Genomic DNA, 16,755 nt, shown 5'->3' on the forward strand with positions numbered 1-16,755 from the left:
CAAAATTCAGAAATTTTATCTCCATTTGCCATTTACTCTTGTGGAACACCTAAAGGGTTAATGACGTTTGTAAAATCAGTTTTGAATACCTTGAGGGGTGTAGTTTCTAGAATTGGGTCATTTCTTGGGTGGTTTCTATAATATAAGCCTCCAGAAAGTGACTTCAGACCTGAACTGGTCCTTAAAAAGTGGGTTTTTGAAAATTTCGGAAAATATCAAGATTTGCTTCAAAACTTCTAAGCCTTGTAACGTCCCCAAAAAATAAAATGTCATTCCCAAAATGATCCAAACATGAAGTAGACATTTGGGGAATGTAAAGTAATAACAATTTTTGTAGCTATTACTATGTATTATAGAAGTAGAGAAATTGAAACTTGGAAATTTGCACATTTTTCTAAATTTTTGGTAAATTTGGTATTTTTTAAATAAATGGTAATTTCAAGAAGGCCAAACAATAACAATAGCGACCCCCCATCATAGAGTGGGGAGGGTGGTAACAGCATGAGAAGTCCACAGAGTGGCCCTATGACATAGTGGTGAAGTGGGAGCAGTAGGAGGAGACCACCAAGTGACACAATGACAGTGTCTGGAGGTGGTGGCAGCATCAGGAGGCCACAGAGTGGCACAATGACAAAGTGTGGAGGTGACAGCAGCAGTATGATTAGGCCACAGAGTGGCACAGTGACATAGTGTGGAGATTGCAGCAACAGCAGGAGCATTATACCACAGAGTGGCATGGTGACATAGTGTGGATATGGCTGCATCAGGAGGCCACAGAGTGGCAAGGTGACATAGTGTGGAGTTGGAAGCAGCAGCAGCATGATACCACAGAGTGGCAAAGTGACATAGTGTGGACATGGCAGCATCAGGAGGCCACAAAGTGGCACGGTGACATAGTGTGGAGATGGCAGCAACAGCAGCAGCATGATACCATAGAGTGGCACGGTGACATAGTGTGGAGATGGATAATCTAATCTGATGCATCAGGCATTGGTGGGTGGAAATCCTGGCTGATCCACGTCTGATTCATCTTGACAAAAGGAAGTCTCTACACTTTTGGACAGGTGAGTTCTTCTTGGGGTAACTATGGCCCCCGCCGCACTAAACACCCACTCTGATGCCACACTACTGGCCGGGCAGGACAGCTTTTCCAGGGCAAACTCTGCTATTTGCCGCCACAAATACAGTTTGGCTGCCCAGTAATCCAGCGGCTCTTTTATGACGGCTGGCAGGGTGCTGTCAAAGTATGCCACCACCTGCTGGTTCAGGTCCTGCTTCAGGTCTACCTGCTGCTGCTGGTGAATAGTTTCTTCACTATGCAGGTGAAGAAAGCTGCTTATCAGTGACTCTAGTCTCAGTCTGCTGGTGCTACAAAGTCGAAGATCCAGTCAACCAATCAAGAACCGCTGGGTTGCTGGTCAAGACACGACCGCTAGCTGACATGTGGACCTGGGGCCTCGGGAAGAAACCCTTGCTGCCACGCCCCCTTACTCTGCTGCGCCCTGTGACTGCGCCAGAATCATTTACACCTCTGACACTCCCCTGGCACTTCTCTGTCTGACATACTTTTAGCTGAACTAAATAAATGAAAAGCAAATTAAAACACCCCTAAAAGGACCAAATATATTTTTCTTTTATTACTGAGATAGGCAACTAAAAGATTTTAAATTGGCAACAAAACGATTTCAGCGTAAATAACAGCAAAAGTGATCTGCATATTGTAGGGGATTAGCTCTTTTCCGGTGGTTGCAAACACACATTTCTTCACAGACACCAGGATTTAGGGGCCAAACTGTGCTTTATTGTGGCACACGGCATAAAGAAAAACACCCAAAGCCGAAATAAAATACCTTGCCCGTCTGGGCCCTATCTAAACACATAGGTTTCCCTGACTCACCTAAAGCGTAACACAGTTCACACCCGTGATGAGATGCGGCTTTCCCAGCCCAACCTTCAGCAGCCTCCAGGCTGCTCTCACAACAATGTCTCTTGGGGAATACTGGTCTCTCAGCTCTCCCGGCTCAGACCACACAGAGCCACTCCAGCCTTCTGTGTGCAAGTCCCCCCAAAGTCCAGGCTATTGCATAGCCTCGTGGCCCCTCAGCCTGGCCTATCTGAGACCACACTGACAGAGCCTCACCAGGCCTCTGTCTGCACACTCTCCAGAGTGAGACACACCCAAGATCCAGTAGCAGGATTAAATAGGATCCCTGGACATGAGCATGCCCTAAGTCCCGGACTGGAACCTGGGGAAAACAACACTTCAATGTTCACATTGTTACATATCCCCCCCCTCTGTTCAAACCTGTGGGGGTGAACACATGTACCAACTGGATGCTCGTGACAGGGCATCCGCATTTTCTTGCCATCACCTGGCTCAACCTTCCCCCTGGAAGATGTGGTCAGCGTCAGAGGCTTCCCTTTATTTTGCCAGACCCATGCCATCAGTGCTTGGTTTGTCACCCTCGTGAGTTTATTACAGAGCTGACAAGGCCTCTGGGTATTTCTTGTCCATCTCATGAGCAGGTACTGTCTTTTTGGCTTCTGCACAGGCCCCTCACGTCCTTTCTTGGACTGCGGCAACTCTTGACTGAACTGGTCCCAGTCATGGTCGTGTCCCAACCCTTTCTCTTTTGCCTTGCGGGGCTCCTTCAGCAGAGCAGGTTTCTTATGTCTCGCTCCTTTTCCACGCATCTGGACCCCTTTACCATTATTCTCAGCAGGTGTTTCTTCGGGTTTGGAGCCAGCTTCAGAGTCTTCTGCTGAAGTGGGAAAAGCCACTGAAGACGCAGTCGCTCTTTCCGCCCTAACCTTGGTCTCTGGGACATCCAAGGTTTTCTCCCATTTCAAGAGCTCGGCCTTAGCTTCCTTGGACTCTGTCTCTTTGGCCTTTACTTTATTAGCCTTCTCACCATTCAGGGACATGGCATCATATCCTTGCTTTCTTAATTCCTCCTTCCCTTTCGCATCAAGGTTGGAGGCACTGGGGTCTTCAGCATACTTCTTGTCTTCTGGCGTTTTCTCCAGAGGCTCACCCAGGACACTGGTCTCCTTTTGGGGAGGAGTCAGGAGAGACAGCCCATCATAATAGCCCGGATCTGCATACTGGTCGTCCATCTCCTCATATTTCTTCCCCAGCAGGCAGCTGGCTACTTGGAAGGCCTTGTAGGCGGAGGGGACGTCTTTTGCGACCTGGTCCTGGTTACACACTGTCATGAGACTCTTGGCCTCTGCATCGACATCAGCCCCATCAACTGGTTCAGCCGATACCTTTTTCACCTTCTCTGCCTTGGCCAGTACCCTGGCACCACCATCTCCAGACCCACTCTTACCAGGCTCTGACTTCTTGGCACCTTCCAGAGGATCTTCCTCTTCCGGTTTCTCACTTTCTTCCACCTGCTGTGCAGGAGCACACTTAGGCTTCTCCACCTCATAGATGGCATCTTTTGAGCTCATGAGAGCTTCCATCTCTGCTCTGAGTTGCTTGTTCAGCCTCTCTAATTCATTTCGCTCCTCAAGCACTTCTTCAAGGGCTCTAGCCAAGGAGAGGATCTTGGACTCTTTCTCCCAAGCATCAGCCTCCGCTTGGTCACGTTCTTCGGCATATCGAGCCGATATGCATTTCTCTTCAACCAAGAGCTGGTCAAACTTCTTTTGTTTCTTCTCCAATCTAGATACAGTTTGTCTCTGGTGGTCCAGGTCCACCGTGCGATCACATAACTCTTGATCAAGTTGAGCCATCCTGGCTTCCAAATGTCTTTTCTCCTCCAAGAGAGCAGATTTTTCTGAGGCGCTGTTTAGAACCTCATCAGCTAGATCATCTCTTTCCTGCTCTGCATGAAGTCTGGATCGCTCAGAAGCTGCAAGTTCCTCTTGAAGTTGGAGAACTTCCGCTTCTATTAGTGACTCCAGTTCCTTCAGTTCATTCATCTCTTTCTGTGACTCCTCTGGAGATTCCTGCAGTTGCTCTGCGAGAACTGCTAGCCCCATCTCTAGTGTATCTAGGGACTGTGCAGAGCGAGCGAAAACATCTTCAAGTTTGTAGCTGTACTGTCCTGTCAGGTCATCTACAACTGTCAGGATATGAGCTTCAGACACTAGGCTGTCACCCGACTGAACTCTCGTCTCGTCAGATATAACTGTCATCTGGTCGCTAGACTCGCTACTAGTAACAACTTTAGTTTTGCTGGGTCTTGACATGGTAGCCTCACTCTCGGAATTGCTAACTGTCACGGCACATAGGCCACTTATACTGCTTGTGTCATTATTAACCCTGGCCTCTAGGCGCACCCCTGAGTCAATCCCCACCTGGGACATTTTATTAATCATAGAAACCTGTGGAGACTGCACATCCACCTCTGGTCCATGTGGTACACCCTCTAGCCCCGCCACATTGTCTACAATGGGGTCTCCTAGCGGTGTTTCTTCAACCTTTATCAACACTTTTATATCAGACACATGTTTACCAACAGGGGGAGCTTTTTCCCCAATCACAGCCTGCAAAGGAAAAGGCATGTCATTATTATCACATATTTCATATGACATCACATTTTCCTTATGCATTTCCGCACTTTTGTCACCATCACTTTGCATTTGACCAGCACCATTGTTTCCAATGGTCAATATTCTTTCCCCATGCAGGTCAAAGTGCAGCTCCCTTAGATCCTCACTTAAAGGGACAGGTACAGGTTCTGCAGGAGTTTTTGCACTCTCTGCAGAAGTGTCTCCATTACTCCACAACTCCCAGCATAAGGGAAAAGTACACCCCAACACCCCCTCATGCATAAGCTTATTTGTAACATCAAGTTCATCAGTCTCTGTTCTCATTGGAGTCTCACGCTCAGTGAAAATCAGTGGATAGTCCTTATCCGCACGACTGTCCAGCACCTTTATTATTTTACCAGTCTCAGGTTTCAATATTGTGCTACCCCTTACCCGGGCTAGCATGGGATCCCGGATCCTTGTCATCCCAAAACTAGCTTTGGTCATGGGCAACTGAGGAAACACAGAAACCTTCTCCCCTGCAGGTTTCTGCGAGGGAGGGATCACAGCAGGCTTATCCACCTGTCCAGACACAGTTTTTTCTCTGTGTGACTTATCACCTACCGGCCCAGCAGATATCCCCTGCCGCCGGCTCACTGTCACTGGCTCTGCCCCATGGTTAATAACAGGAACAGTCTTACCCTTTGTAATCAACCCTTCTGGTAAAGCAGTGACATTCTCTCCCGTGGACTCAAGGTTGTGGTTGCTCCTAGCAACAGCTTTACTGCACCTCCGCACTTCCTCTCTAGGACTCCGGGCACAGTCGCAGGGAAGATATGCACTCCTGAGAACCGCACCGCTCTCCCCCTCTTTGTCTTCCCGACGGTTGCCCTTGGCAACGGCACATCTTTGCTTTTTATCAGGAACTCCGCTCCACAACTGCCCAAACAATGGAAAGTCCTTGCCCAGTACAAATTCCACTTCCAGGGTCTCACATTTTAACAGCTCCCATTGCACAGAGCCATAGTCAGTCACAAAGGTCAGTGACACCGTAGTTTTTGTCTCTGGCCCCCTTGTTACAAAGTCCAGAATTTCAGGCAGGACCCGAGACACTTGCTGGCGGGAGTCTAGAATGACCCCCAGAGGGATTCCCCCAATCACTAAATCACAGGATTTCTCCCACAGGCTATACCATTTTGTAGCCATTTCCACTGATCAGTCTCTTGTACTGGGCTTCTGGCCCTTTAAATCCTGCACTGTTTGCACCACAGAAAAAAAATGTCCAGATTAACACCAGCAGTCTCTGCTCCTGCAAACTAGCAGGCTTCCGGCCCTTTAAATCACTGCACAGCAACACAGCAAGTCCTTGGCAACATTCAGCAGCACCTGCTCTTTTCCGTCAGGTCGTTGCCCTTAGCAACCACATTGGCTTTTTACTTTTCAGCACGGACATGTGCCCGCATCCGACACCAATTGTAGGGGATTAGCTCTTTTCCGGTGGTTGCAAACACACATTTCTTCACAGACACCAGGATTTAGGGGCCAAACTGTGCTTTATTGTGGCACACGGCATAAAGAAAAACACCCAAAGCCGAAATAAAATACCTTGCCCGTCTGGGCCCTATCTAAACACATAGGTTTCCCTGACTCACCTAAAGCGTAACACAGTTCACACCAGTGATGAGATGCGGCTTTCCCAGCCCAACCTTCAGCAGTCTCCAGGCTGCTCTCACAACAATGTCTCTTGGGGAATACTGGTCTCTCAGCTCTCCCGGCTCAGACCACACAGAGCCACTCCAGCCTTCTGTGTGCAAGTCCCCCCAAAGTCCAGGCTATTGCATAGCCTCGTGGCCCCTCAGCCTGGCCTATCTGAGACCACACTGACAGAGCCTCACCAGGCCTCTGTCTGCACACTCTCCAGAGTGAGACACACCCAAGATCCAGTAGCAGGATTAAATAGGATCCCTGGACATGAGCATGCCCTAAGGCTGGGTTCACACTTGAGCGTTGCGCAAACGCGCGTTTTACGCGCGTTTTTGACGCGCATTTTTATGCGCGTTTTTGTAATAGTAAACGCGCGTTTGACGCGCGTTTGTGTGATTCACTACAGTGTCCTATGGCCACAAACGCCCCAAAAGTCGCTCATGTACTTTTTGGAGCGTCGGGCGTTTTACAGCGCGATCGTACGCCCTGTAAAACGCCCAAGTGTGAACCATTCCCATAGGGAATCATTGGTTTCTCCTTGTTGAGCGTTTTACAGCGCGTAGGAACGCGCTGTAAAACGCTCAGGTGTGAACCCAGCCTAAGTCCCGGACTGGAACCTGGGGAAAACAACACTTCAATGTTCACATTGTTACAATATATATTTCTTGTATTGGACTAAAATAGGCCCCTAAACGATTTCTAAGTAAATAACAGAAAAAGTGAACTGCAAATATTTTTCTCTTTTTTTCTAGAAATATGACAATAAGCGCTTTTAGCGCAAATAACACCAAGTGTGAACTGTGTCTATTTATTTCATATTGTAGTGAAATATGACAAGAAACGCTTTTAGCGCAAACAAGACCAAATATGAACTTAATTTATTTTTCTCTTTTTCTCTTGAAATATGGCAATAAACGCTTTTAGCGCAAATAACATCACATGTGAACTGTGTCTATTTTTCTCGTATTGTAGTGAAATATGACAAGAAACGCTTTTAGCGCAAAAGGACCGAATATGAACTTAACCACTTAAGGACCACAGGTTTATACCCCCCTAGTGACCAGGCCCTTTTTTACAAATCGGCACTCCACAACTTTAGCGGTTTATTGCTCGGTCATGCAACTTACCACCCAAATGAATTTTACCTCCTTTTCTTCTCACTAATGGAGCTTTCATTTGGTGGTATTTTATTGCCGCTGACATTTTTACTTTTTTTGTTATTAATCGAAATTTAACGATTTTTTTTGCAAAGAAATGACATTTTTCACTTTCAGCTGTAAAATTTTGCAAAAAAAACGACATCCATATATACATTTTTCGCCAAATTTATTGTTCTACATGTCTTTGATAAAAAAAAAATGTTTGGGCAAAAAAAAAATGGTTTGGGTAAAAGTTATAGCATTTGCAAACTATGGTACAAAAATGTGAATTTCCGCTTTTTGAAACAGCTCTGACTTTCTGAGCACCTGTCATGTTTCCTGAGGTTCTACAATGCCCAAACAGTAGAAAACCCCCACAAATGACCCCATTTCGGAAAGTAGACACCCTAAGGTATTCGCTGATGGGCATAGTGAGTTCATAGAACTTTTTATTTTTTGTCACAAGTTAGCGGAAAATGATGATGATTTTTATTTTTTTTATTTTTCTTACAAAGTCTCATATTCCACTAACTTGCGACAAAAAATAAAAAATTCTAAAAACTTGCCATGCCCCTCACGGAATACCTTGGGGTGTCTTCTTTCCAAAATGGGGTCACTTGTGGGGTAGTTATACTGCCCTGGCAATTTAGGGGCCCAAATGTGTGAGAAGAACTTTGCAATCAAAATGTGTAAAAAATGACCGGTGAAATCCAAAAGGTGCACTTTGGAATATGTGCCCCTTTGCCCACCTTGGCTGCAAAAAAGTGTCACACATCTGGTATCGCCGTACTCAGGAGAAGTTGGGGAATGTGTTTTGGGGTGTCATTTTACATATACCCATGCTGGGTGAGAAAAATATCTTGGTCAAATGCCAACTTTGTATAAAAAAATGGGAAAAGTTGTCTTTTGCCAAGATATTTCTCTCACCCAGCATGGGTATATGTAAAATGACACCCCAAAACACATTCCCCAACTTCTCCTGAGTACGGCGATACCACATGTGTGACACTTTTTTGCTGCCAAGGTGGGCAAAGGGGCACATATTCCAAAGTGCACCTTTCAGATTTTGCAGGCCATTTTTTACACATTTTGATTGCAAGGTACTTCTCACACATTTGGGCCCCTAAATTGCCAGGGCAGTATAACTTCGCCACAAGTGACCAAATTTTGGAAAGAAGACACCCCAAGGTATTCCGTGAGGGGCATGGCGAGTTCCTAGAATTTTTTATTTTTTGTCACAAGTTAGCGGAAAATGATGATTTTTTATTTTTTATCTTTTTTCCTTACAAAGTCTCATATTCCACTAACTTGCGACAAAAAATAAAAAATTCTAGGAACTCGCCATGCCCCTCACGGAATACCTTGGGGTGTCTTCTTTCCAAAATGGGGTCACCTGTGGCGTAGTTATACTGCCCTGGCAATTTAGGGGCCCAAATGTGTGAGAAGTACTTTGCAATCAAAATGTGTAAAAAATGGCCGGTGAAATCCGAAAGGTGCACTTTGGAATATGTGCCCCTTTGCCCACCTTGGCATCAAAAAAGTGTCACACATCTGGTATCGCCGTACTCAGGAGAAGTTGGGGAATGTGTTTTGGGGTATCATTTTACATATACCCATGCTGGGTGAGAGAAATATCTTGGCAAAAGACAACTTTTCCCATTTTTTTATACAAAGTTGGCATTTGACCAAGATATTTTTGTCACCCAGCATGGGTATATGTAAAATGACACCCCAAAACACATTCCCCAACTTCTCCTGAGTACGGCGATACCAGATGTGTCACACTTTTTTGTTGCCAAGGTGGGCAAAGGGGCACATATTCCAAAGTGCACCTTTCGGATTTTGCAGGGCATTTTTTACACATTTTGATTGCAAAGTTCTTCTCACACATTTGGGCCCCTAAATTGCCAGGGCAGTATAACTACGCCACAAGTGACCCCATTTTGGAAAGAAGACACCCCAAGCTATTCCGTGAGGGGCATGGCGAGTTCCTAGAATTTTTTATTTTTTGTCGCAAGTTAGTGGAATATGAGACTTTGTAAGGAAAAAAGAAAAAAAAAGAAAAATCATCATTTTCCGCTAACTTGTGACAAAAAATAAAAAATTCTAGGAACTCGCCGTGCCCCTCACGGAATACCTTGGGGTGTCTTCTTTCCAAAATGGGGTCACTTGTGGCGTAGTTATACTGCCCTGGCAATTTAGGGGCCCAAATGTGTAAGAAGTACCTTGCAATCAAAATCTGTAAAAAATGGCCGGTGAAATCCGAAAGGTGCACTTTGCAATATGTGCCCCTTTGCCCACCTTGGCAGCAAAAAAGTGTCACACATGTGGTATCGCCGTACTCAGGAGAAGTTGGGGAATGTGTTTTGGGGTGTCATTTTACATATACCCATGCTGGGTGAGAGAAATATCTTGGCAAAAGACAACTTTTCCCATTTTTTTATACAAAGTTGGCATTTGACCAAGATATTTTTCTCACCCAGCATGGGAATATGTAAAATGACACCCCAAAACACATTCCCCAACTTCTCCTGAGTACGGCGATACCACATGTGTGACACTTTTTTGCAGCCTAGATGCGCAAAGGGGCCCAAATTCCTTTTAGGAGGGCATTTTTAGACATTTGGATCCCAGACTTCTTCTCACACTTTCGGGCCCCTAAAAAGCCAGGGCAGTATAAATACCCCACATGTGACCCCACTTTGGAAAGAAGACACCCCAAGGTATTCAATGAGGGGCCTGGCGAGTTCCTAGATTTTTTTTTTTTTTTGCATAAGTTAGCGGATATTGATTTTTTTTTTGTTTTTTTCCTCACAAAGTCTCACTTTCCGCTAACTTAGGACAAAAATTTCAATCTTTCATGGACTCAATATGCCCCTCACGGAATACCTTGGGGTGTCTTCTTTCCGAAATGGGGTCACATGTGGGGTATTTATACTGCCCTGGCTTTTTAGGGGCCCTAAAGCGTGAGAAGAAGTCTGGAATATAAATGTCTAAAAATGTTTACGCATTTGGATTCCGTGAGGGGTATGGTGCGTCCATGTGAGATTTTATTTTTTGACACAAGTTAGTGGAATATGAGACTTTGTAAGAAAAAACAAAAACAAACAAAAAATTTCCGCTAACTTGTGCCAAAAAAAATGTCTGAATGGAGCCTTACCAGGGGGGGGGTGATCAATGACAGGGGGGTGATCAATGACAGGGGGGTGATCACCCATATAGACTCCCTGATCACCCCCCTGTCACTGATCACCCCCCCTGTAAGGCTCCATTCAGACATCCGCATGATTTTTTACGGATCCATGGATACATGTATCGGATCCACAGAACGCATGCGGACGTCTGAATGGAGCCTTACAGGGGGGTTATCAATGACAGGGGGTGATCAGGGTAATCAGGGTGATCACCCCCCTGTCACTGATCACCCCCCCTGTAAAGCTCCATTCAGACATCCGCATGATTTTTTACGGATCCATGGATACATGGATCGGATCCACAGAACGCATGCGGACGTCTGAATGGAGCCTTACAGGGGGGTTATCAATGACAGGGGGTGATCAGGGTAATCAGGGTGATCACCCCCCTGTCACTGATCACCCCCCCTGTAAGGCTCCATTCAGACATCCGCATGATTTTTTACGGATCCATGGATACATGGATCGGATCCACAGAACGCATGCGGACGTCTGAATGGAGCCTTACAGGGGGGTTATCAATGACAGGGGGTGATCAGGGTAATCAGGGTGATCACCCCCCTGTCACTGATCACCCCCCCTGTAAGGCTCCATTCAGACATCCGCATGATTTTTTACGGATCCATGGATACATGGATCGGATCCACAAAACGCATGCGGACGTCTGAATGGAGCCTTACAGGGGGGTTATCAATGACAGGGGGTGATCAGGGTAATCACCCCCCTGTCACTGATCACCCCCCCTGTAAGGCTCCATTCAGACATCCGCATGTGTTTTGTGGATCCGATCCATGTATCCATGGATCCGTAAAAAATCATGCGGATGTCTGAATGGAGCCTTACAGGGGGGGTGATCAATGACAGGGGGTGATCAGGGAGTGTATATGGGTGATCACCCGCCTGTCATTGATCACCCGCCTGTCATTGATCACCCCCCTGTCATTGATCACCCCCCTGTAAGGCTCCATTCAGACATCCGCATGATTTTTTACGGATCCATGGATCGGATGCACAAAACGCATGCTGACGTCTGAATGGAGCCTTACAGGGGGGTTATCAATGACAGGGGGTGATCAGGGTAATCAGGGTGATCACCCCCCTGTCACTGATCACCCCCCCTGTAAGGCTCCATTCAGACATCCGCATGATTTTTTACGGATCCATGGATACATGGATCGGATCCACAAAACGCATGCTGACGTCTGAATGGAGCCTTACAGGGGGGTTATCAATGACAGGGGGGTGATCAGGGAGTGTATATGGGTGATCACCCGCCTGTCATTGATCACCCCCTGTAAGGCTCCATTCAGACGTCCGCATGATTTTTTACGGATCCATGGATCGGATCCACAAAACGCATGCGGACGTCTGAATGGAGCCTTACAGGGGGGTTATCAATGACAGGGGGGTGATCAGGGAGTGTATATGGGTGATCACCCGCCTGTCATTGATCACCCCCTGTAAGGCTCCATTCAGACGTCCGCATGTGTTTTGCGGATCCGATCCATGTATCCATGGATCCGTAAAAATCATGCGGACGTCTGAATGGAGCCTTACAGGGAAGTGATCAATGACAGGGGGTGATCAGGGAGTGTATATGGGTGATCACCCGCCTGTCATTGATCACCCCCCTGTAAGGCTCCATTCAGACGTCCGTATGCTTTTTGCGGATCCGATCCATGTATCCGTGGATCCGTAAAAATCATACGGACGTCTGAACGGAGCCTGACAGGGGGGGTGATCAATGACAGGGCGGTGATCAATGACAGGGGGGTGATCAGGGAGTTTATATGGGGTGATCAGGGGTTTATAAGGGGTTAATAAGTGACGGGGGGGGGGGGGGTGTAGTGTAGTGTTTGGTGCGACTGTACTGACCTACCTGAGTCCTCTGGTGGTCGATCCTAACAAAAGGGACCACCAGAGGACCAGGTAGGAGGTATATTAGACGCTGTTATGAAAACAGCGTCTAATATACCTGTTAGGGGTTAAAAAATTCGGATCTCCAGCCTGCCAGCGAGCGATCGCCGCTGGCAGGCTGGAGATCCACTCGCTTACCTTCCGTTCCTGTGAGCGCGCGCGCCTGTGTGCGCGCGTTCACAGGAAATCTCGGCTCACGCGAGATGACGCCAATCGGCGTTAGTGTGACCTGGCAGCGCCGCAGCATTGACGCCTTTCGGCGTTAGTGTGACGGCAGAAGGTTAATCTATTTTTCTCTAGAAATATGGTGCTAAACGCTTTTAGCGCAAATAACACCAAGTATGAACTGTGTCTATTTTTCTCGTATTGTAGTGAAATATGACAAGAAACGCTTTTAGCGCAAATAAGACCAAATATGAACTGCGGCTATTTTTCTTGTATTATAGTGAAATATGACAAGAAACGCTTTTAGCGCAAATATGAACTTAGCCTATTTTTCTCTTTTTCTCTAGAAATATGGCAATAAACGCTTTTAGCGTAAATAACAACAAAAGTGACCTGCATATATATTTCTTGTATTGGACTAAAATAGGCCCCTAAACGATTTCTAAGTAAATAACAGAAAAAGTGAACTGCAAATATTTTTCTCTTTTTTTTCTAGAAATATGACAATAAGCGCTTTTAGCGCAAATAACACCAAGTGTGAACTGTGTCTATCTATTTCGTATTGTAGTGAAATATGACAAGAAACGCTTTTAGCGCAAACAAGACCAAATATGAACTTAATTTATTTTTCTCTTTTTCTCTTGAAATATGGCAATAAACGCTTTTAGCGCAAATAACATCACATGTGAACTGTGTCTATTTTTCTCGTATTGTAGTGAAATATGACAAGAAACGCTTTTAGCGCAAAAAGGACCGAATATGAACTTAATCTATTTTTCTCTAGAAATATGGTGCTAAACGCTTTTAGTGCAAATAACAGCAAATATGAACTGCCTCTATTTTTCTCTTTTTCTCTAGAAATATGGCAATAAACGCTTTTAGCGCAAATAACACCAAATTTGAACTGCATCTATTTTTCTTGTATTATAGTGAAATATGACAAGAAACGCTTTTAGCGCAAATATGAACTTAGCCTATTTTTCTCTTTTTCTCTAGAAATATGGCAATAAACGCTTTTAGCGCAAATAACAACAAAAGTGACCTTTTCTTATTATTATGATGCTGTCCATGCCAATGAAACAAAAAAAACATCTTCGACAACCCATTTAAGTACTGCAAATAACCATTATATTATATATTAAGCTCTCCAGTTACTAAAAATGGTCTTTCACCTCCTACCTGCACAGTTTATTGACTTATACTCATCTATATTTTATACACCACAAAAAAAGCCATAAACATGCATCCGGAATGGCCAAAAATGCATGTAGTAAAAAAATAAAAAAAAAAAGCAATTAGGCCTTTTTCACACCGGAGTGTGCGGACCGCGAAATGCAGGCCGCAATACACGAGCACAGTCTGTGGGGCAGCCGCAGCGGATCGCAGACCCATTCACTTGAATGGGTCCGCGATCCGGCCGTTCCGCAAAAAGATAGGACATGTTCTATCTTTTTGCGGAACGGAAGTACGGGACGAAGCCCCATGGAATGGGTCCCAAGTGAATGGGTCCGCATCCGTGATGCGGAATGCCCACGGAACGGCACCTGTGTATTGCGGATCCGCAAATGCGATCCGCAATACGGCAGCGGGCCGCACACGACAGTGTGAAAGAGGCCCGTACTTCCGTTCCGCAAAAAGATAGAACATGTCCTATCTTTTTGCGGAACGGCCGGATCGCGGACCCATTCAAGTGAATGGGTCCGCGATCCGCTGTGGCTGCCCCCCGGACTGTGCTCATGTATTGCGGCCCGCATTTTGTGGGCCACAATACGGCAACAGGCCGCACACGCCAGTGTGAAAGAGGACTTAACTTGTGAAAAGGGCCTTAGCCCATTTTTAGACAAGCAAGTTGTCTGCGGGAAAGATGCTCCATGTGAGAGCATGTGTGACATATAATGCTGTGTGTCCCCAGTACAGTTCATAACAACTTATGTCAGGCTTTCACAAACTGAATTGTAAATCATTATGCTGCCATGAGGTCCCATTCAGGCTGGGAAATCAAGCTCCCACACAGAACATGTTGATGACTTGCTTGTCTGAAATTGGCTTAACAGTGTTATGTTTGATATCATAGTAACATAGTAACATAGTACATGAGGCCGAAAAAAGACATTTATCCTTCCAGTTCGGCCTGTCATCCTGCAAGTTGATCCAGAGGAAGGCAAAAAAAAAACCTGTGAGGTAGAAGCCAATTTTCCTCACTTTAGGGGAATAAAAAATTCCTTCCCGACTCCAATCAGGCAATCAGAATAACTGCCTGGATCATCGCCCCCTCTCTAGTAGCTATATCCTGTAATATTATTACACTCCAGAAATACATCCAGGCCCCTCTTGAATTCCTTTATTGCACTCACCATCACCATCATATCCAGAATTTATTTACCCAATGAGATTACATATACTAAAATATACTCAAGACGAATAATTGTTTTGCAGTTGTGGCAGCCATTCAGTGACTTTGAGGACATAGTGGATATTAGAATAACACAGGCTGACTCTGATCAAAAAAGTGGAGGACGTATAGTAACAATCACCAAGCAAAACAACAAAGTCTTGGTAAGTGCATTTAATATGTTACAAAAATGTTTAGTTTCAGCAAACAGCAGGTAAGTTACCTTTATATCTACAAATCATAATATATCCTCAATATACTGAGGTATAACACTTCTTTACTCTTCTTTACAGGTGAATATAAGAAACTTTGTAATAGGCCTCATGCATACGGCCGTGTTGTGTTTTGCCATGGATCCGCAAATCGTGGAACTACAAAACACGGATGGCGTCCGTGCGTGTTCCGCAAATTCCGGAACGGCACAGACAGCCTTCAATATAAATGCCTATTCTTGTCCGCAAAGAGCGGACAAGAATAGGACATGTTATATTTTTTTAGCGGGGCCACAGAACGGAGCAACGGTTGCGGACGGCCCACAGAGTGCTGTCCGCATCTTTTGCGGCCCCATTAAAGTGAATGCAGACCAAAACAACGGCTGTGTGCATGAGGCCATAATCTTAGAAAAAAATGCCTGCTTCACCCTCTAGCAATTTATTCCCTCCCCTCTACATAGATGTCAATGGGCAGCATAGGTGTGTATGTCTCTCTCTCTGCATCTCCTTCTCCCTTTCTCCTCTCCATAAACTTCTATGGTTAGCAGGTAATCAAATCTTTTTCTCTGATGAGATATAATACAAAATTTCTTAGATTTTGAGACTGGAGCCTGGGGACATAGCAATTTGTTTGCACCACCAAACTCCTAAAAAAAATTCTCCTGCACAAAACAAGGCTGCATATTGCCACGTCAAAACTAATAAATAAAAATCTATGACTGCCAAAATGCAAAGACCCAAAAAATAAATAAAATAATAGCTGGTCAATAAGGCCCTTTTAGGTCTGGTCATTTGTTAATGACTAGTGTTGGTCGAGCATCAAAGTGCTCGGGTGCTCGAGTAGAACACCTCGGGATGCTCAGGTGCTCTTCCGGGCACCCGAGCATAATTGAGGTCAATGGGAGAACCCAAGCATTAAACCAGGCACCCTCTGCTCTGAAGAGAGGAGGGTGTCTGGTTCATAGGAAAAGGTCAGAAATTGATAGAAACACCACTGAAATGGTTCAGAAACAGCATGAGGAGGATGTCTGGATGCATCTTGGACTCCCAGGTCGCTGCTGGGAACGATGTTGTCTTAGTAGTACGCCACTTTTACAGACTGACAATAATATGCACCAAACCAAAGATAAAATCGATTTTAGAGGAAAATTTGTTAGAAAACATTCTTTCCTGTATATTTGCTTATATATAAAGTGCAAGTGCTGCCAAAAAATGGCCTTCTGATACAACTTGTATATCACATAAAGGAGGGCCTCATTCACATTTGTGGTACAATTGTTCAGGTAGTGGGATTCCTACACTCATAAAGCCTATGCACTTAGTGAAGGGGCTGCCAAAAATTACAAGGAATCGGCACTCCAATACACCTTTTATTACACATAAAAGAGGGCATCATACACACCCTTGAAAAATTATGATTGATGGCCTGCTGGTGACCCTCAAAAACATTAGGAGCAAAGACCTGCTGGTGACCCTCTAAAACATTAGGGGCGAGGGCCTGCTGCTGATCCTACCATCTAAAACATTAGGGGTGAGGGTCTGCTGCTGAG

The 16,755-nt window shown here is 45.4% G+C and overlaps 1 protein-coding gene across 2 annotated transcripts in view; it reads left to right on the forward strand.

The window, feature by feature from the left end:
* Positions 1 to 16,755, forward strand: part of JAK3 (Janus kinase 3) — a 283,985-nt gene that overhangs the window by 142,449 nt on the left and 124,781 nt on the right. For both annotated transcript variants that reach the window (XM_044285317.1, XM_044285325.1), the window contains exon 7: positions 15,038 to 15,157. In XM_044285317.1, the coding sequence (XP_044141252.1) occupies positions 15,038 to 15,157 (120 nt within the window). The remainder of the gene's footprint in view (positions 1 to 15,037; positions 15,158 to 16,755) is intronic.

Source organism: Bufo gargarizans, chromosome 1 (genome assembly GCF_014858855.1).
Source record: "Bufo gargarizans isolate SCDJY-AF-19 chromosome 1, ASM1485885v1, whole genome shotgun sequence".
Taxonomy (NCBI): Eukaryota; Metazoa; Chordata; class Amphibia; order Anura; family Bufonidae; genus Bufo; species Bufo gargarizans.